General features: G+C 42.8%; 1 protein-coding gene across 2 annotated transcripts in view; it reads left to right on the top strand.

Moving 5' to 3' along the window:
* Window positions 1–20,264, top strand: part of PPP6R2 (protein phosphatase 6 regulatory subunit 2) — a 94,657-nt gene that overhangs the window by 66,730 nt on the left and 7,663 nt on the right. Inside the window, exons 16-24 of one of the 2 annotated variants that reach the window (XM_027461922.3) lie at window positions 204–301; window positions 2,986–3,043; window positions 4,548–4,675; window positions 5,530–5,705; window positions 7,227–7,389; window positions 7,804–7,892; window positions 9,001–9,208; window positions 12,246–12,269; window positions 19,710–19,865. In XM_027461922.3, coding sequence (XP_027317723.3) covers window positions 204–301; window positions 2,986–3,043; window positions 4,548–4,675; window positions 5,530–5,705; window positions 7,227–7,389; window positions 7,804–7,892; window positions 9,001–9,208; window positions 12,246–12,269; window positions 19,710–19,865 — 1,100 coding nt within the window. The remainder of the gene's footprint in view (window positions 1–203; window positions 302–2,985; window positions 3,044–4,547; window positions 4,676–5,529; window positions 5,706–7,226; window positions 7,390–7,803; window positions 7,893–9,000; window positions 9,209–12,245; window positions 12,270–19,709; window positions 19,866–20,264) is intronic. The other variant, XM_027461924.3, reaches the window with a different exon arrangement.

Below are 20,264 nucleotides of genomic sequence, written 5' to 3'. Positions count from 1 at the left end.
GAGTAGATCAAAGAAGCATCTGTCCAGGACTTGTAGACGTTTGTTTGGTCTTGCTTTGACAAAGGGGATTGGAGTAGGTGATTTCTCAGAGTTCATCAGTTTGCTGTTATTTTAGTGCTTTCTTAGAAAATGTATTTTCAGCCAGCTTAACTGAGTATCTCTGGACACCTATCTGATAGCTCTTTTTGGGTTCCATTGCTCAGGCCTTCTCTGAGTACCAGATCCAGCAGATGACAGCCAACTTCGTGGATCAGTTTGGCTTTAACGACGAGGAGTTTGCAGACCAGGATGATAATATAAAGTAAGTTTATAAAACTTCAAGAGGCTTATGTTGAGCATTTAAGCCTCTTTGCGTCTAAGCTTTCTTCGTGTGGTTCAGGTTTTAAAATGAAGCTCACTGTGTACCTTCTTTGGTTTGAAACAAACAGAAGACTGGTCAATGGCCTGGGAACATCTGACAATTTATTCACAGTTGTTCTTTTTTATATATCTTAATAGATATTTATTGATTTATTTTTTTCTGATCTACAATATCAGTTGTAGATTCAAGGAAAAATACTTCCTCATTTTTGTGAGTATCACTTTAATAAAACATGCAATTATTACCCAGACATATCCTAGAATAAATTTAGCTGCACAAAAAGCAAAGCATTAGAGTTAACTCTAGGGAATTATACAGATATTTGCCAGTGGCATTAAGTCTTTATTGAAAGTAGGAGTAAAAGAATGGTGTTCTGATAAAGTCCACAGAACAATTAGCCACTTTTCACTTATGAATATGGAAATGTTTCTAAGGTAGGAAAAAATAATTGTTAAAAGAAGGAAGATTTGTGGATTTAGTGTTACATGACTTGCTGAATTCAGTGTTTAAAAGTCATGCTACTTTTATAGAAGAACTGCTGTAACACAATTAAAACTGCAACTTGTCTTCTCACCTCAAAAATCCAAGCTAAGGAAGTTACTGGGACTGCAGTTATCCAGTAACCATACTGGATACAGTCCATACTGGAGAGCTGTAACCATTTAGTATTACATTTATTGGCAGAACGGTGCTCCAGGAGGATACCCAGCATGGCATTCAGCTTCTCAGCTTTGCCCATTCACTTTCATCTCGTGCAGTGTTTGTTTCAATCACAAGAAGTATTTGTCCAAGGTGGCAGGGAGGGATTATGTGGTAGTACCTGCTGTACGTAATGTCCTGAGGGTTGATACTCATAGGCCAGCAAATGTTGGGGTGTGCTGTGCAAAACCTGTAGGATCCTGGTGTGCTGGAATTTTGACTGAAGCAGGAAGCTTTTAGCACAGAACGCTCTGGGCACACCTTACTGCTCTGTGGCTGCTCCAGATTTGTTTTATTGAGGATTCTTTTGCTGGTCCTGCAAAGACCATATTTTTAGCAATTACTGGGCTCTGTGAAATACCTTAAATGAAATGACAATGTAGAAATAGTTTAGCTGCTACCGAGTTGCTTTCAAGCATGAATCAAAGTAGCTTGTCCTGATGCCTTCCATTTTTGTTAGCTCTGAGAGTCTGAGGGCATTACAGTCTCAGGAACTCCATCATTGTGTTTGCCAGACACAGTTGGAAGCTGTAATTCTAATGTGGAGGAAGGTTTTAGAGCCCAGCTTTCCTTTCCGAGCACTGTAGATGTCAACATGTTCAATAAGTCTAACAAGTTCTAGACTAGAATGAGAGATTTCTTTGAATATGGATTACTTAGTCCTGTACATTAAAAATAAAAAGTCTTACCAGACAACATCAAATATTGAACTTGTGTGTAAGTGGAAAGGAGGGGTTAAATTATATAAATAGCTGCTGAAGGAAACTAATTACTTACAGAACGTGAAACTGAACAAAGTCTGTAACAGATGTGCTAGACTTCTCTGTATTTGCAATTGGAAAGGAGAATATACAACAAAACTGCTCTGGTGCTGAGCCTTCCGCCAATGGTGCTCTGCGTCATTTGTTTTTCCAGCTGTTGAAAACTTTGATAGTCAACTTTAATATTTTAAGAAGTATTAATCATGCTTCCACGTCCTGGTGATTTGCAGAACAATGGTTTTTACTAATCAGTCTTCTTTAAAGGAAAATAACACTGTCCGAACGTAGATATAACTAGATGCAGTGGAAAAACATTGCATGGCCCCAAATTGTGGTGGTAGGTTGGAGTTTTTTGACCTGTAGCACCCTCTGCTGTTCTTATAATACACACACAGGTCCAGATCGGAAATTGGGTTATTTCATCATTTTTTGCTTGATTTTTTTGACTTTGCTTGTCTTAGTAATGCATCAGAGGTGTTGAGCCACTGTGTACTCTAAGATTCCCTGAGGTTCTTGTAATTATGTTAAAAACAGTCAGGTGTAGTCCTTTGTGGATGTTTCTGGATGGATGCCCACCGTGCAGCGTTCAGTCCCATCTTTGGGTCTTGCCTCATGCTGAGGAACCTAATGAAATTCTTGGTGAATGTAGTACGGGCATCCGGAGCAGTTGGATGCAGCTCTTTCTGTTTTTAATTAATTATTACTTTAGTTTTTTTGTTTTGTTTTGTTTTGTTTCTTTTTGTATAAGCTTTGATTCAGCTGGAGAGATTCAGTGAAAAATCTGAAGATGGCCTTTATGCTGCATAAGTAATATAAGAGCTGCAAAATAACAGCCAGACATTGCTGTGGTAGCCATGAAAACTCAAAATACCTTATCAGCAAGATAATGCCAAAGGTTCCACTCAGGTATTGAATCAGACCTAGGAATGAATATCATACATTTTTAAAAAATATTCAAAAATATGAAGTGTTATTTTATCTCAAGGAAAGGAAACTATTGCATTTAATACAGCAGAGAATATTGAGGGAACAAGCACAGAAGGCAGTGAGTGGTTATATGAAGTGTCTCTGTGGTTAGATGTCTCCTGGACTTGTGCTGGGGCTGGAAAAATGCTGTTTGTTATTCTGTGCTGTCACTGAAGCTTCTTTCCCTTCTTTTTGCAGTGCTCCTTTTGACAGGATTGCAGAGATAAACTTCAATATAGATGCAGATGATGACAGTGTAAGTGGGTATTTGGGGATATTTATTTAACAGGATGAATTCTGGCAAGTTAATTCATGCATGAATCAGCTGTTGTTATTTTGAAATTAAAATAACTGTTAGGTTGTTTTGGTAAAAGGTGCCCTAGTAGCTGAGTCCAGTTAAGGAACTGTGGCATTAAATGCACCCTTGTAGAATTTCCCTACATTTTATTGCTTTGATGAGGATCCCCAAAAGTAGCACCCTTTACACTGGAGGAATCTTTCCCTCTCTGCAGTGTGATTCTGTTGTCCCTATTTTCACTTTGATAATCTTTCCATACACCAATCAAGAAAAGATATAAATAGAGAATTGGGTTTCTTACAGGTCTAAATATTGCCATGCTGTATCTTGCCTTTTGTGTTTTATTGACCAAAATCAGTACTTACTGAAGAAGCTGAGTAGTGGCTTAAAAGAGGTGATTCGAGGCTCATGTGTCCTGACTGAAGCTTATTTTAGTCAATAACTTAGGACTTAGGTTTCCTTGGTCTTAACATACTTTCTTTTTCACTCAAATGGTAGTATGAAGAGTTTTTCTTCCCCCTTCTGGCTGCGATAGGCAGTGCTCTAGAGATACAGAAAGTTTGAGTACTTCATGAAACTGCCAGCAAAGTCTGCAGCCACCAGTTGTTATTGATAGGTTTATCTTAGCTTGGGTGTGGGTGTTTTTGTTTTGGTTTGGTTTTGGTTTTCCCCTAGTAGACTGTGTGTGTGATGGAATTCCAATACAGCTGTTGATTTGCACTGTGCACCATCTGGAAGACAGCATTATCCCTTAATTCAGAGATCCCAGAAAGCTCAAATGGGCAGATCATTTGTATATTTAGAGGGAAACCTCACTTTACCAGTGTCTGAAAAACTGCCATTTCCAGACTGGAGGGTTATGTGCTTTGAAGGGTGGGGGTGTGTGCATGAGTTAACTATTGTCATACTTAGAACTTCCCTGTAATTCTGTCAGGAAGAATGCACTCACTGAAACAAATTGTGTTTCCGTGAGTTCAGTGAGAAACAAATTGTTTCAGTGGATTTTTAGCCCAAGTGGGACCGATTGCATCGCTTTAATCTCTCAGTTCCAAGCTGGTCAGTTTGTGAATCTATTCTTAAGGTAATTCTTTCCAGCCCTCATACTACAGTGACTTTATATCCCTGCCATTGTGAGGGATGCAAAGAGATTCATATAATAGAACAGCTGTGAAGCAATGTGCAGGAGTTCCTCCTACTTTGGAAGTATTGCAGGGTGAGACTGTTCTGTTCCTTTCTTGATGTATCATGGGCTTGCTGCTTCTGAGTGTACTGTGCTGTTATTACTCTTGCACATTGGAGCATTGCTTGTTACACAGCTTGGGATGTAAAATCAAATAAGCACAAACACCTTCATGGTACTAGTTGTGTACAAATGCTGGTTTATGGACTTGCTTATAATCTAAGTTCTTGTTTCTGTCTCCAAAGAGTGAGTGAATTTGACTTCTTTATAATACTGTTTCAGCCCAATGCTTCCCTCTTTGAAGCCTGCTGCAATGAACGAATCCAGCAATTTGATGACAATGAGGAGGAAGAAGATATCTGGGAAGAGAAGGAGATAACCTATGCAACACAAGTTAAATCAAGAACACGGTAAGGTGAAAATGAAAGATCAATTTTTTTTCCAAATGCTATGAAACTGTACGTTTCAGTTAAGTATATGCTTAATTGTTTGTTATTTATGTGCTGTGAAACCTTTTTCTGGAATAAAACAGTGCTTTACATGCTACACTTCTGAAAAAAGAGCTGATGATTTGAATGTGAAAAGATAAAATTTGAGGGAATGCGATGACAGAAGCACCTAATTAGTGATTCCACTGTCAAAGGTTTAAAAAAAATAAAAACTCATTTTGAAATACTTAGAACCCACTCCTTCCTCATGTTGGGACAATGCTGAAAGCATTGTAAGACTGAGGATAATAGACAGAATATTCTTTTTCGAAATGCCAAATAAAGAAAAATAATGTTTTGCGTGATGAGTGATGTCCCATGGTGCATCTCTGTCACTGCAAATCATTTACAAATATTAAATCCTTTGATATAGTCAGTTACTAAATAAAGTCACATCTATAATTGTAAGTCTGAAAATATAATTGAATGAGACAGAAAAAGTGGTCAGGACCTTGATGTCTGTTTGCCTAGCATTAAAAAATAGGTTGTCTTGCTAATACACACAGTTGATACCAAACCAGCATTCCTCTCATTTGCTACTGTTTTGTCTGTTCATATCAGTCTCCAGCCCAAATATGTTGCTGCAGTTTATTTCTGATTACAGCTCTGCAGATGCATTTTGACAAGCAAAGCCCTTAGGGTCTTCAGTGGAAATATCTAAGAAGTGCCCACTATGAGTTGACAGTTTTTGCTTTCTGCCTGGGGCAGGGAGGAAGCAGCTGAAAGATGAACTGGATGATGTCAGGGTTTTTCTAATTCTGAGTTCTGTGATACAGGTTTGGAGCATCTCAGACCTCAGAGAGCTCATCAAAAAGTGATCTTGAGAATGGAGATCATGATGGTAGTGTGGACTCAGAAGAAGAAGAAGAAACAGAACAGCAGGTGCCTCCTTCCTCAGCAAACAGCAACAAGAATAATGTTTCTGAGCAGAAAGATTCAGACTCTTCTGAAGGTAAAGAGTTCAAAACAGCATCATCCCATTTGAAAAATCCCATTTAAAAACCGGGATGAGATCTGTAATCATCTCTGTGGAATAGCACTTTGCAGACTGCCTAGTTTCAGTGTCTGTTCTGTAATTTCACGTGCATAGATGAGAAGTGTGAATTTCAGTGTTCATTTTTTGCCTTTAAAATATCAATGAGATTGAGCCCTGTCCAGCTTCTCCAGAGTAGCAGTGTGCTGCTTCGGTTACGCTAGGACAACCACAAAGGTACAAAAGCAATAATAATACCAGGTGCTTTAGTGTGAAAACTAATGAATAAAGTATTAGTAGAGGAGCATGTCCTCCTTACAATATATCAGGAGAGTTTTGTACAGAGCCTTGCTGAGTATCTCCACACCCCATGAATCTTCCTTTTCTGCCACATTGCTCTTCTAGTTTCAGTTTGCATGTTGTAAAACCGTTCTTAGTGCCTCGTGGAAGACTGTAGGTAGACAGCTTTTTCCCATGCCATGATGCAAGTGATGCTGTGTAACTTCATGAGGCACACAGTGTTGTCAGCAGGACAAATTCAGCCAACAGAAGTAAAGGGACACAAATGTTTTCCAAAAAGTTCCTTGTTCTCTGCCTGTGGTGCAGTACCTGCTGTTGGTGCAAACCTTTTCTGTTTAAAAAATGTTTATTTTTCTAGATGATATCTTTGTATTAGTAACTATAACCCATTTTTATTCCTGTAATCAGCTTTCTACAGCCATTTAGTAGTATCAGATATTTTCCATTTTTATTAGAAGGAACCAGTATAAACGACACAAATGGCAACCCTGATGTACATCAGAGTAGCTACCCATTCGGAGACTTTGGTTCAAATTTTGGTTCTAATTTTGAGTGAGTGTAGGTTAGAATAATCTCTCCCTCGGAGTTTTGTTACATGCAGATCCGTTTGTATGACAGTCCTCTGCAATCTGTTCTTTTTCTTAAGAATAGATAATGAGAAATGCTTATTCAAAAATTATTATCTGTAGGAATAAAATATGCTAATGAATAGTGAGCAGACTAGGATCTTATAAACAGTATTATACTCTTAGTTTTACTCCAGATCACTTTTATGATATTAAATGTTTTAATCCATGTATCACTTCCTTACCTGTAATTCCAGAATTAAACAGTTAGTGATTGAAATGGGTGAAAATCTTGCCACTTAGGTTTTGACAAGAAACGAAGGTACTTGCACAGAGTTCGTTTGAAAAGCACCAGTACAAAGAGTGAAGAAATTCATAAAGTCATTTTTCTTAATTAATGCTTCTCTCTTGTGGATAACATTAATATTTATCAGAAAAGGAATTTGGGAGCTAATTGTCTGTAACCTGTGAGACAGCTTCCTGAAGGCATTGAAGGAGTGCCATTGGGTGGACTCTTTTTTTATTTGTCTCTGGGATCTCGTTGGAGTGATCCAAATCACTTTGGAATGCTTTTAGGATGGCTAAAGGTTCTGAAAATTCAGCTGAGTCCCAGTGGGTTGTTTTGTGTGTGCAGGGTCTGGATGGACAGCTGTGTTTGAGCCCGTGAACTCAAAGCCCCCCACCCCCTGTGTTGCCATGGATGTTGGATCAAGTGTATGGGATTCAGCAGCCCCGGAGAACACCACGCCAGAGGAGAAAGGATGGGCAAAGTTTACAGACTTCCAGCCTTTCTGTTGGTAAAAGAGGCATAAATTCTTTGCATTTCTTTCTAACTTCTGAATAAAAAAATACTGTAAATATGTTTTGATGAAATACAATGATTGTGATCTTTTTTTTTTTCTTTCTCCTCCTTCCTTTCCCTTTGCTGCCCCTTTTGTTTTTTCATATTGTGTGAGTATTCTGGCTCAGGGCATCATCTTTCCCTTTGCCTTCGAGTGCTTCTAACTGCATGCATTATGATGCAGCAGTGCTGTAACTGCTGCTACACTGGGACTACGAGAACAGTAAATGAAGAAGTTTGTAAAAAGTTCTAAGTATTTATGTAAGAAAAGAGCAGTGCTCTAATTCTAAGCCCTTCTTTCGGGGATACTTAGAAGCACAACCAGGATATCTGTACTTCATTCTCAACGTTTTTTTTCCCCTTACTTTAGCTCAGAATCAGGTCCACGATGCAGTTCTCCTGTGGACACAGAAAGCAACGATTCAGAGGGAAACCCGAAGCAGAGTCAGGACAAGAACTGTAAGTGAGAATGTTACAAGGCAATACAAACGTATTGTTTAAGCTGTTTGAAATACTGCATGGCAAACTGAGTCTAGTGGGAAGAGCTTCCCTCCCCTGCTGCCTGCCTTATCTTACTTGACTTGACTCTTTTGTACAGAGATCAGCCTATGAAAATAGTAACTCAGAACCCTGAATATTTTGGGGGATAATACTTCTCAACAAGCAAAAGATGAAGTTTAAGTTAGGAAGAGTTGATGTCACAGAGACAATTCATTTGTAAACTGTTGAAAAACCCTATTTTTAACTGAATACTTGATTATAAAGTTACCAAAAAATAAAAGGTTACCATGAGTTATCTTACAGGTAATTGTGCCAGGTCTGTCGGTTAACTTCAGCCTGATTTCTTTCCTCATCCCTCCTGAGGAAGGAGAAATAAAATTCCTTGGTGTAACTAAACCAAGGTTTTGTCTGTGGTTAAAATGGAGAGGTGGATAATGCTGGAATGGACAGCACAGTGCACTTCTCTGCTGCGTGCGTTTTCTGGTGTACTCTTCCAGCTGAATTCAAGATTGATTCAGTTCAGCAGAGCTCAGATAGCAGGTGATGACTGCTTTGTGCATGCAGATTTTTAAATCTGCCCAGATAGTGCTCATCAGTCAGACACCGTGTGAAATCAAGCTAAGTGAACATCTGATACCAACGTGGGGAAGAAAAACACCTTCTGAGACTGCAGCACTTCTTTTCCTCTTTCCTGAGAGGAAAGTCCTTGCCAGGGTGCTTGTGGAACTCAAACCAGTGAACACTTCAGAAAGAATAGATATCTAAATGTTCCAGTAAGGACTTCTCAGAGCTAAGCTGCAGTCGGCTGGGGTCCCAAGGACTGTCCTAATCCTCCTCTCAGTCATCACCTTTTGCATGCTTTGCAAAGAGTGAAGAGAACAGATTCGTGCTTTCTTCTTTCCTTACAAAAACAATGTTGTGTGCTGTCAGTGCGGGATCTGCACAGAAACCCTTGTCTCAAAACTCGCAGTAGCTGTGAATGCTCCCGGTAGTTGGCGGGGTCGTGCTGCGGAGTGGTTTCTGAGCTGGTGTTGGTTGTGCAACGTGAGCTGTTTGCTTCTCTCAGTCAGCGCTGCCTCGCCCTGCGTTTGGAACGTCTGCGTTACGAGGAAGGCGCCGCTCGTGGCCTCGGACAGCAGCTCCTCCGGCGGCTCGGACAGCGACGAGGAGGACGACAAAGCCGACGTGGTCACGGAAACCATCAGCACAGGCTCAGGCCAGGAGACCATCAAGCTGACCGTGGATGCTAAGAACGAGAAGGCAGTTTTCACCAGGTGCGAAAGGAATCGCCTTGGGGTGGGGTAGATCTCTGCTTTTTCCTGTGTAGACCCCATGGTTCCCAAAGTCCTGTGTGATGATGGCTTACAGCTTTCTTGTCCCAGGCATTCTGTTCTAATAAAATGCTTAAAACAGGCTCATTTTAAGAAACCTGTGGCTCATTTTAGCCACCGAGCCATGTCACAGAAGCATCTCCCATCTGTCTGTCTCACTGCCCAAGAAGTTTAGGCCTGGCTTGGTGGCAGGGATGCCAGGTCAGATTGCACAGAGGAGTCACGCAAAGCCTCAGATGATGGGGAGTACAAGGTCTGACATGGAACCAGTGTGCTGTTCTGCAGGGAGATCTGAATGCCTCAAGCTGCCATTTTTCTCTCATTCTCAAAGTAGTACACGATAAACAATAAAAGATAAATAGTACAAGATGTCCCCAAAAGATATGTCAGTTCCTGAGATCAGTTTGTTGGGCAGCAATTTGGTTGGAACTGCATGTGCTCAACTCCAGCCTGCTCTAATGATTTGAGAGTAGAAGTTGCTTTTGCAAAGAGTAGGCACTTAGTTCACCTCGGCACGTCAAGAAATATTACCCAATTTTAATATATGTGTTTGTTTTTTCTTCATATTCCTTACAGACACATAACCTCTGTAACATGCTCTAGGTGACCCTGCCTGGGCAGGGGGGTTGGACTGGATGGTCTCAGGAGGTCCCTTCCAACCTCAGGCACCCTGTGCTCCTGTGATAGGTTGGGGTATGATTTAGCTAGCTGCAGTTCCTGTATTTTATGCATATAACTCAGGAACAGATACGTAGTTTTTATGATGCTGTGGTTATGTGACTTTTTTAGGTAGTTAACTCAAGCTGCCTGGTGTGTGTACAGACTCCAGCAAATAGCTGCTGGGAGCTAAAAGCAGTGGCTCAGCGAGCAAGTGAAATTACAGAACTAAGTAAAATTATGTGAGGAAGTAAACCAAAGGTTTAAGCAACTCTGAATTTAACTTTAATAACTAGGCTGTTTTTTAATTTTTGATATCCGCTTCAAATGGCCTTTGACTCTTCATTCTTGGAGTGAGTGAGATTCCAGAGATTGCTTTGCTTACAGTGGTTGCATCTGAAGAGCTATTTGGATAAATGGAGCTAGTTTGTATGCATAGGGATGGCATGGCCAAGCAGACTGGCTTCACCAAAAATGAAAAATGAGAAAAATAAGAATACAGCTTGCTGTGCTAGAAGCAGCCCCTCCTTTTCCAGTTTTCAGTTTTTATTGTGTGTAATTAAATCCATTGGCATTTGCGTCTAAAACAAATTCTGTGCTCCAGATGTTTTTCCTCTCTGAATACATGGTGTGTTTGAGTTGTTTTACACATGTAACTATCTGTCTTGATTCTCAGTAGCAGTGTAAATCTTATTTGGCACAGTCTTTCATTTATTGCTTAGCAGGGATAGGGATTTTTTTTGTTTTAATTTGGCTAGCTAGCTGTTGTAGGCTGTATCTGCTGTTCCAAGCAGTGCAATTACAAATGTTTTTCTCTCTAAATAAGCGTATGTATCTTGAGCACTGTCAGTAAGTACAAGGCTTCCAGAACCTGCTTGGTTTTGCATGATTGCAGTTCTACAAAAGTAATTCCATTTTGGCAAAGAAAGTAAATACTCGAATAACCACAGTCTCCACTTTAAAGGTGTCTGTAGCTTTCCACAACTACAACCACAGCCAAAAACAAAAATAGAAGCTGTGGGAAGACAGAAACCTGTTGCATAGATTGTGATTTCAGCTGCTCCAGATCTGTTTCTTACAGTGTAGGAATTGCTGTATTGACCAGTGACAATAGTGGAAACTTCTGATATCCACAACTCCCCCAAACCAATCTGTCTTCTGCTGGAGCAGGTGCAGGTAAACTCAAATGGCCAGTAGAGAATATACTTATTTCTTACCATGTTCCCTCATGATTCCAAGTAAATTAACTGTACTAAACATTTAAGAATATTCTAGGTTGAATACGTGGTTCTTGATGGCTTTCTAGAAGCAGAATTGCAGATAAGGATCAGTTGTGTTACAGCCTTGTGCTGCCCCAGCTCCAGTATTGGATGCAGAGGTCCTGATACCTGCTTTGGCTTTGGCAAGTCCTTTTGGTATAAAGTTTCAAATTTGAGTGACTCAATCTGTTTTTAAGCATGTGCTTAAAACATAGTTATTTTTCTTTTCCCCAGAAGTACTCAGCTTGTAACAAAGCACATTCCTGTTCCTGTAGAAACAAGTCCTTCTTTTTTTTTTTTTTTTTTTTGCCCCCCTCTAGTCTTTTCCCAGTACTGAAATCAGTAAAGTGAAAATCTTTAATATTCCTTGGAGCTCCCTAAGGACTCTGTAGTTTCTATGGTCGCCAAGGTCATGAAAGCTCCAGGTGTTCCAGCACCTGCCTCTAAATGCACTCCATGCTCATGGTGTTATTACTTGCTGATGCTTCTCTGCCTGCCCACACCACCCCGAACATCAGACTCCAGATAGTTAATGATTTCTCCTCACATGGCCTGGTAAAAACGTCCCTCATGGCAGGTTCTGCTTAAGGTAGCCAGTAAAATGAGTGGTAGCTTAAAAATCACATATAAAGATGTTTCAGATGTAGTTAGCTAACTTCCCAGATCTGATTTACGTGGTAGTTTCATGTGAAAAGTAGGTAGTTTGGTAAAAGTTCTCTCACTAAGGAGCTTCCAGTACTGCTAAATCTCACAATTTGATAGCTTATGGATTTGTGTGTTGGGCTTGAGAAATACGCTTTTTATGGTGGATTGAATCTTCTACTTTTTATATGTTGATCTGAATTTTATGTGGGAAACGTGGTGTTCAGTGACTGTTCCCTTTGAATGAGCCTTCTGAATGTCCCTGCGTGTTCACCTGGAAGGAACCCCAGTCGGAGATCAGGTTGCAAAGTTAACTCATTTGTCTGTTTTTTCAGCAATCTTTACTGTTTTCTTCCTTTCTTTGCTCTCTTTTGTTTCTGCCTCTCTTGCCGCCTTTCTCTCTTGCTGTGGGTATTGCTCAGAGTATTTAGACCTGCAGTCAGAGGGTATGTATGACGGCGACGTGCTCAGGGTTCCAAACATCCACCTGACAAGTAGTCGCTCCCGTTAGTTACTTACACTGGGCTGGAAAAAAGAGCTGTTGGACCATTGGGAAAGAAAGCTCATCTGTTCACAATCAGATAAAGCAGATCCTAGAAATAATATGCTGAAATAACTAACCGAATCGGAGGTTGTGTGTAGTCCCTTGTGAAAGCATGCGCACAGTCAGCGTATCCGTTAATGAAATGTGCAAATGCAGATGTGGTGTTCACTCGTTCCATGCATCGTGTGTCCTTGAGCTTCTGCCGTTCCACCTGTTTGTGAGCTCTTTCTGCAAATAGGAATTTTTTATTATGGTTTTAAAGGAAAGTTCACGCTCGGTTCAGGATGACCATAATGAAGCTTTGCTGACTGCTCTTTGCTAACGCACCCACTGCTGGAATCGCTGCCTGCGTTAACTGGGGGCAGGGATAAAGTCTCCTGGGACTTTCTCACACCACCACTAACAAATATTTTTGTTTTACTTGGATGCTGTAATATGCCATGAAATAACACTGGGTATGTTTTCCAATTTTATTTTATTTTATTTTTTTAACAAAGTACTTATTTTTTTCTGATGTTTGCTTTCTGTTTTAAATCGTGGGTTCTTAATAATTATTTTCAAAAAATCATTCATTTAAATGATGTTTCCCAGCCACTGTTCAGACTAGCAAGACTTTGCTGTAATTTCTGGATGAGATCAGAGACAAAAAGAGAAAGTCACTGTGTTATAAGCACATCTCCTAACTGTCTCATTTGAAGAATATGTCACAGAAAGTATGTAAACCTTCATGTCTAGAAAGGACAGCTACCTGATGACAGAAATATCATTCTGACCTCTCTGAGCAGGAGGTTCAAGAAACACAGCTCAGCATGTACCTCCAATCTCCGGAGACTCCAGGTTTTTCAAGTTACGAGCTGTGAGGTATTTTTAAAATACTTGTTTTATTACAACATGTCCTTATTTTACTTACGATTTTAATCATTTCCAAAGCTTCTGAAAGCTTTCTGCCTCTTGTGCAAGAGGTTGTGTACACGCTGCATCTCAGCAGCACTGGCTGCTGGCAGTGCTTTGTGCCAGAAGGACCTGGCAGCGCTCACACCGTCACCGAGGGGTTGGCGAGGAGCAGCCGGCGCCAGGTCTCTGAGCTGCCCGTGCTGCGGGGGCTCCCCTGGGCTGTGGGACCGAGGGGTGGACGAGGCTGGGAAGCTCTGCCCGGTGCTGGCCTGGGCAGCCTCGCACCTCTCCTGGTCCTCGAGCAGCGAGACCTGCGCTGAGTGCAGCAGCAAGTAATGGATGCGAAGCGTTTGCAACGTGAGCGGTGCTTTTCTGGGGGAAATGGCTCGCATTTCCCTGTCTGTCTGCTTGACTTTTAGCTGTATGATATTAATGCAAGCTTTTGCACTTCTTTATGTTTTCAAAAGCTGCCTGAAGTATTTCACTGCTGAGCTGTTCAAATAAGGTTTCTGTGCAGATCCTTAGAAGATGAGCTGCACATTAGAAAAAATATTTAAAAAAGCACACAGCTTTTGCTGTGTGTGGTGATAGTGGGCTTGGGATGTTTGTAACTTTTAATTTCATTTTCAGTTTATTAACCTTACCTAACTACTCATGCTATTTTTTCTTAAACCTTTTTTGCTTTTTTATTTTTTTTAATTGTCCAATGTGTTCATTCACTGCCCCCTTCTCCCCACTGCCTCCTCTGCTGGATGGTTTGATAAGCAACCGAAACAAGCAAATTTAGAGGGGAGGCTGGAATTCCTTCTGAAAAGTGCTGCTTGCTATCTGCTAAAAACAGATGCATTTCTTTTGTGCCAGTATAATATCGACTCTGATTTTGTACATTCCTGAGCTTTGGAGGCAGCCGCTGTAAGTGCCACAGTGGTTTCCTTAGAACCGAGGTGAAAATGAGACAAAACCAGCAATTTCTGCCATTTCTGCAAATTTAGCGTTCCTGCAAAATCACGGTAGAAGTCTCCTCTTGTTTCTGATCACATGCAGTTCTGGGATGAAAGCACTAAACGTGGGTTCTGGCAGCAGTGAAAGCCTTACACCCTCCTGCTGGCACAGCTCAGATGCAGCGGCCGGCGCGGGGCTTACGTGCAGCAGAGACAAGCGCCCTCCAGTTCCCCAGGCCGAGCGGAGTTACGTTGTCACAGTGGATGTTTTGAGCTCTCCCATTTTGGGATGCGTTTTTCTGTCCTGTGCCTGCTGACTGCCCACCCTGCATGCCGTGCCGATCTGCCCTTGCCACGCCGAGCATGATAAAGCGGCGCGAGAAGCGGGTGCCTTGCTTCTGTCTCACGTCTCTGCCTAGCTGGGAAGAGCTGCTGGAATGCTTTGAAAAGATGATTAGGAGAAATGAGCATGCTGGGGAAGATTGGGCATGGAGCATGCCTCCAGCTTTTCTGTAACATTTGGCTGCATATCGGTGTATTTTTATTCTGAGAGTGGAAGTGGCGCGACTAATCCAAGGTCCCACTGCACCACGTTTTCAATCAGAGGTGAAGGTTTAGTGCCAGAATTGGCATAGGTGGGATCTTGATGCCGACATGTATTGGCCTTTCTAATGTAAGCTTGCATGTACATTTGGCATTTGGACCTCCTGTGTTGGGTGACCCCGTGTAAACCTCACCCAGCACCCAGCTGGCAGCCCGCGGGGCAGCGCGCGTGGCCTGGGGCTGCTGCACCTCTTACGTTGTCTTCTGGTCGGTTGTTGCAGAGTCTGGCTTTTAAGGACTTGCTTGTGGGCTCCGCATGAGACTTGTGTTTAGGTACGCTTTTTATCCAAGTCTTGCTTCTTCGTTCATGGTACCACTGTTTTTCCTAGTGTGTCTTTACAGCATTTTGTTGTCTATGATACTTACTGACTGTTTACCAAAGAGACTAGAAAATACCCAAAGTGTATCCCAGGAGCCACAGTAGTGGGCTTCAGAGGTGGGTAGAACTGAACCCCAGCTGAGGCTGATCCATTCAGTGTCAAATCTTTCCTGAATTACTTAAAGCTCATTTGTGACTACAGCCTGAGTTCTTTGGTAGCGAGATGTAGATCAGTGGGACTTGGCCTCAGGAGAAACTGCGTTAGGTGCCGTAGCGTGGTAGTACAATTCAGAACCAGTTTGGCATATCTGAACCCCCAGCAAAGCCAGTACAGCTTAATTTGTCTTGCTAGATGCAAGAGGCTCTCAGTAAACAGTAGAAAACAGATGGAGAAGTGTGGTTTGCGGTAGCATTGTGGAAATGTTACAAGAAGTGAAACGGGGCAGAAAGAAGAGAGGTGTTCAAAAAATTGCAATGCTAAAATTTACTCCATAAAGCTAATGGAAATCTACAGGTAGAACTGATTTGATATCAGAAGATATCAAGCTCCTGATGTTTTCATCTTCACAAACAGAACAGCATGTTCCTGTGTTTTAACTGGGTGTTAGTTTTGATACAGGATGGTTTTGTGACAACCCCAGTAATTACAAAATGTGAATGTCCTCGTTTAATCCTGTTTTTCTAGGAAGAAATTGCACTGCAAGGAAAACAGTAATGTTGTTAGGCTGAGGAAGCTTTGCATTTGCTGGATTTGGGCACTAGAGCAAAAAATAAACAACCATTCTGCAGCACCTGAGGTCTGCAACGAGGATATAAAATATTTCTTGTAGTACGTGTAATATCTTATGTGGTGTAAATGCTGAGAACTCCATGCAATCTATTTGCAATTTTTCTCTAAAAAACAAGTTCGTGTAGTTGAATCTCATTAGCTGAGAGCTCTGAGTTTTCAGTAGCATGTGAGAAGCAAATCTCTTCAGAGAATTCACACGGGTGCAGGATGAGCAAGTCACAGACCTTGCGCGGGATCGTCCTCGTGGTGCTTCTAGCAGAAGGTGAGAAATTCCCCAGGGGCAGCTGGAAGTCAGGGTTCATCTTCTCAAGCCTCCTGTCTGAAGTGATGTGTGTGCGTTTGGGAAGTGGCACTGAAAGCCTTCTTGAAGCCATATATAGTACTAGTGCAGCTTCCCATGAACTGCCTTGCCTTCTGGTTTGTTGGTTTAAGCACTGAAGCTGTTCACTTCTCCCAGCAGTGAAGCAGTCCGTGTGTACGTGTGTGTGTGCACAGGTCTTGCATGGACACTAGGGACTTCAGCCAGAAGGGTTTCAGTTGCCTTTCTTGTTTTATAAATGTGTGTATCAGTTAACACAAAATAACAGCTTGTCAAGAAGTTGTGTTATAAATACTCCTTTCCTTAAAATCAGCGTTGTGATTTATCACATAGTTATTCTAACAAACCAAGGTGCTTGGCAGTACCCATCACCCTGTGCCTTACGATAGGAACCTGCTGCCCAAGGACAAGCCATAGATGATGTGTAAGGTATGAAACACATCAGGTAACCATGAAGAGTGAACAGGAATGATTTAATTGCTTCCCTTTCACTCTCCTTAGTGCTCACAGCAGTCTGTGACGTGTCACCCAGGTGGCCACAGCTCCCCAGCTTCCAGGTGCTGAAGTGGCTCCAGCAGGAGCTGCTCCTTGCCATACAGAGCACAGTTACCTGCCCGTCCCCGAGATCCCCAGCTCGTTGCTTTGCTGGCTTTCTTCACTTCCCTAGACACCAGGCAACAGTCCACTGCTGCCACACACCTTCTGTCTCTAGACCTCAACGTTTTTAGTGGGGACTGTTAGTGTTAGGTTAGAGGTTGGACTCGATGATCTTGAGGTCTCTTCCAACCTAGAAATTCTGTGATTCTGTGATTCTGTGATTTTCTTCTTCAGGCTCTCCTGTGAAGCCCTGCTGCGTAAAGGCCAAGTGGGGACCGTCCCATTGAGCATGGTGTGAGTTCACCCGTGCCCCACTGAGCGAGGCAGGCACAATAACTGCTGAGTGTGGTGCAGCCAGGCAGGGGCACGCCAGCAGCCTCTGCTGGGGCAGTCCAGAGGCAGCAGGAGGAGACGGCTCCGTCTTACCTTATGCAGGCTGTGTCCTAACCCAGGGGTGAGGATGCCCGTCCCTACTAACGCAGGCCGTACCTTCCAGTCTTATTTACTGTAAGGCTGGAGAGTCTGGGCAGTCAGCTTGTGCTCCGGGGGGGAAGCATCTCAGAAAGCACAGCAGTGTTTGCAGAAAGAGAGAGGCCTCTGTTCTAAGTGACCTCCAGACAGCAGTATTTACAAACTCGGTGGTTAATTTGCAGTTTGGCCACAACACGGAGCTTAGCGAGCACAAAGAGAAGTGTCCGAGTGTGCTGGAAAGCCCCGTGGGCACGGCCGTAGGTGGCATTCACAAGTAGTTTGTGCTGAGTGCTTGGCCGCTGTGAAAAACGGCGCGGTTGTGGGCAGACTTCAGCTACTGGGAGACTTGCAGGAGAGGCTTGGAGCTCACAGGACCTCGTTCTTCCTGGAGCAGGGAGAGGTGGAGACCTGGCTGCGGAGCTAACTCAGCAGAGGCTGCGGTAGGTCCGGGTGTTGCTGCTGGTACCTTGTCGTGCTCAGCCTGCCGTGGCCGAGCTCACGGGACATTGGTTGTGTTTGTTTGCAGGCAGCTGCCTCTGCCCAGCCCTGCTCCGAGCAGCACGTCGCACGGGCAGCACGTGGCAGGAGGTTTGCCTCTGGGCACCTGGAAGTGGCCCGCGTGGATGGTGGCGCTGGCAGCAGGGTTATACCCATCCGCTAAAAATAAGCTGGGCAGAGGAATAGAAATGCCAAGTATTTATAGGTACCGGAGTTTATTCTAGGCTAGAATTAGGTATTGTCATGAGCCTCCTGCATGTTCCACACAACCCCTTGTTTTTCACCCCATTACTTCGGCCTCTGAGTGTCCTGCGTGGCCTCGCGTGTCCAGCCTTGCTCTTCGTGAGGCTGTTGAGGAAAGATAAATTTCCATCGCCCTGCAGCGGTCAGGTAACCTCGGGACTTCATAAAACTGGAATCCTTGTGTCATGGAAATTGTAGTGATTGAATTTAAGAAGTTTATCTTTGAGCAATTTAAATGTCATGAGCTCAAGTTTCTTGTGTGGGAAGTCATTTTCTAATGACATTTCTGGCAACTCGGTTTAATTCTCTGCTGTCTCAACTATCCCCTGCAGTTTCTCTGAAGTGTATTTTTGTACTTGCGGTATTTCCTTTTAAGAGCACATCAGCCCTTTAGGAAGATAAATGTTTTGATCTCATTATTCCGCATTTTTTATGTATTTTTTTCACGAGCACACAGAAAAGTAGCTACAGAAATAGAACCTGGGTCTCCGAATCTGGCCTGCCTTACTTCCCAAGCTGAACACGTCCGTACTTTATGTATGCCTTCTGTGTTTTGCTGGGATCCGTGACAGGATTCCAGCCCAGTCATCTGCTGAGGTTTCCTTCCATTTTTGTAGGCATGCCCTCCGAAAGGAGGAGAAATTTTTCTTGACTGGGTTGAAATGGTGTGGAAGATGATTCACAGGCAAAACTTTCCTCTGCCTTAGAAGGCAAAAAAATAACAATGTGCACAGAAATCACTTCTCCCATCAGAAACGTCGGTCTTTTTAATACAAACCTAGATGTTTGGGAGGTTTTGTGCTAGCAGGTTTTTGTTTTTTCAGGGTTTCAGCTTCTGTTTTTGTTGTAGTGAGACGTCATTGGACATGTTATCCCTCCAGCATGGGGATCTGTCATGGTGTGTGTTACTGCAAGCAAGTCACTTTGGCTGTGGTTGGCTTCCGAGGGTACCACCCGTGAGCACCCAGTGAGCTTTTTGTCTCCCTCAGCTTTAGGTGCTGTACTTCAGTTTAAGCCCTTTCTAAGTGCACACAGAAATGCCAGTTCCCACTCCGTAAAAGCACGCAGATTACAGCAGGACAGGTGCCTGTGCTAGGTCAGGAAGGTGCTTTGCCAGAACCAGGAGCTCAAAGAGCCACAAGCTTGCAGGATTGCCTGGAGGTGGTGGGTAGCAGAGGGCAGCTCCAGGAAGGGTGAACATCAGTGGTGTTCTCAGAGCCACGGCCAGGTAAGCGGCGTGACGTTGGTTTATTTATCTCAGGAGTGACTTTGATTTTCTGGACCTTCTAAACTTGCAAAGTTGTGGCTGAACGTGCTTCATGTGTGCATCCTTCCTGCTGCTTGTTTTCTGTGTCACTCACAGGAGAGAGCACCAGAGGTAGCTGCAGCGGGTGGCAAAGCGTCTTGTTTGCAGGCAGGGGGGATACGTTGGAAACTCTTAGGACCAATTTTGCTGCAGGAGATGAGAATATCTTTCTTGAGGAGCTACCGTTCCTCCTCCAGTATACATACAATGCTTTTAATTCCAGTTTATTTTCAGTTCTTACTTCTTTGTGAGAGTTGTGTGGCCTGTGCTAGGAGAGGAGGAGGAATATACGTTTTTTTCTGTAGGAATTTAAGCCCCATAGATTGGCATTTTAACATGAACTTGACTTCTCCCCACACAGTGATGCAGACTGCATGGTTATTGATAAGCTGGCCATCACGGACATGGGAACGACAAAAGCTTCCAAACCACTGAACAACGTGGCCCAGCACCCGGAGGAACACCAGAACACAGCGGCTGTTGTTACAGCTGTCACGGAAACAGCCACAAAAGACAGGTGAGCTGGCCAAAATTCTCCTTTGCTTGCCTGTGCCAGAGAGTTGATTTTTACTTTGTCACTGATTGTGGTTATTCTACCACTGGTGTGTGGTCAGTGTTGCACACTGAGTACATCTGGAGTGCCCTGGGGTGCATTATACTGCTGGGAGTGCAGAGCTGTTCCTGCGCTGTACTGCATGCAACTTTCAGTCTCCTACAGGCTCTGCCAAATCATCCGTTAATTAAAATAGCAGACTGCTCATTTCTTCCTCACATAGCAATTATTCAGGTTGGTTTGTTCAGGTGAATGTATAGACACTTACAATTAAAATGGTGTGGGGAAATTTGTTAACTGAAACTGGAAGGAATCTAGAGGAGAAATTATTTCATAATTGTTGTGATTTTTACTGTTTAGGCC

The sequence above is a fragment of the Anas platyrhynchos genome, chromosome 1 (genome assembly GCF_047663525.1).
Source record: "Anas platyrhynchos isolate ZD024472 breed Pekin duck chromosome 1, IASCAAS_PekinDuck_T2T, whole genome shotgun sequence".
NCBI lineage: Eukaryota > Metazoa > Chordata > Aves > Anseriformes > Anatidae > Anas > Anas platyrhynchos.
The sequence above is the reverse complement of the archived record's forward strand: the minus strand, read 5'-3'. Positions and strand labels throughout refer to the sequence as shown.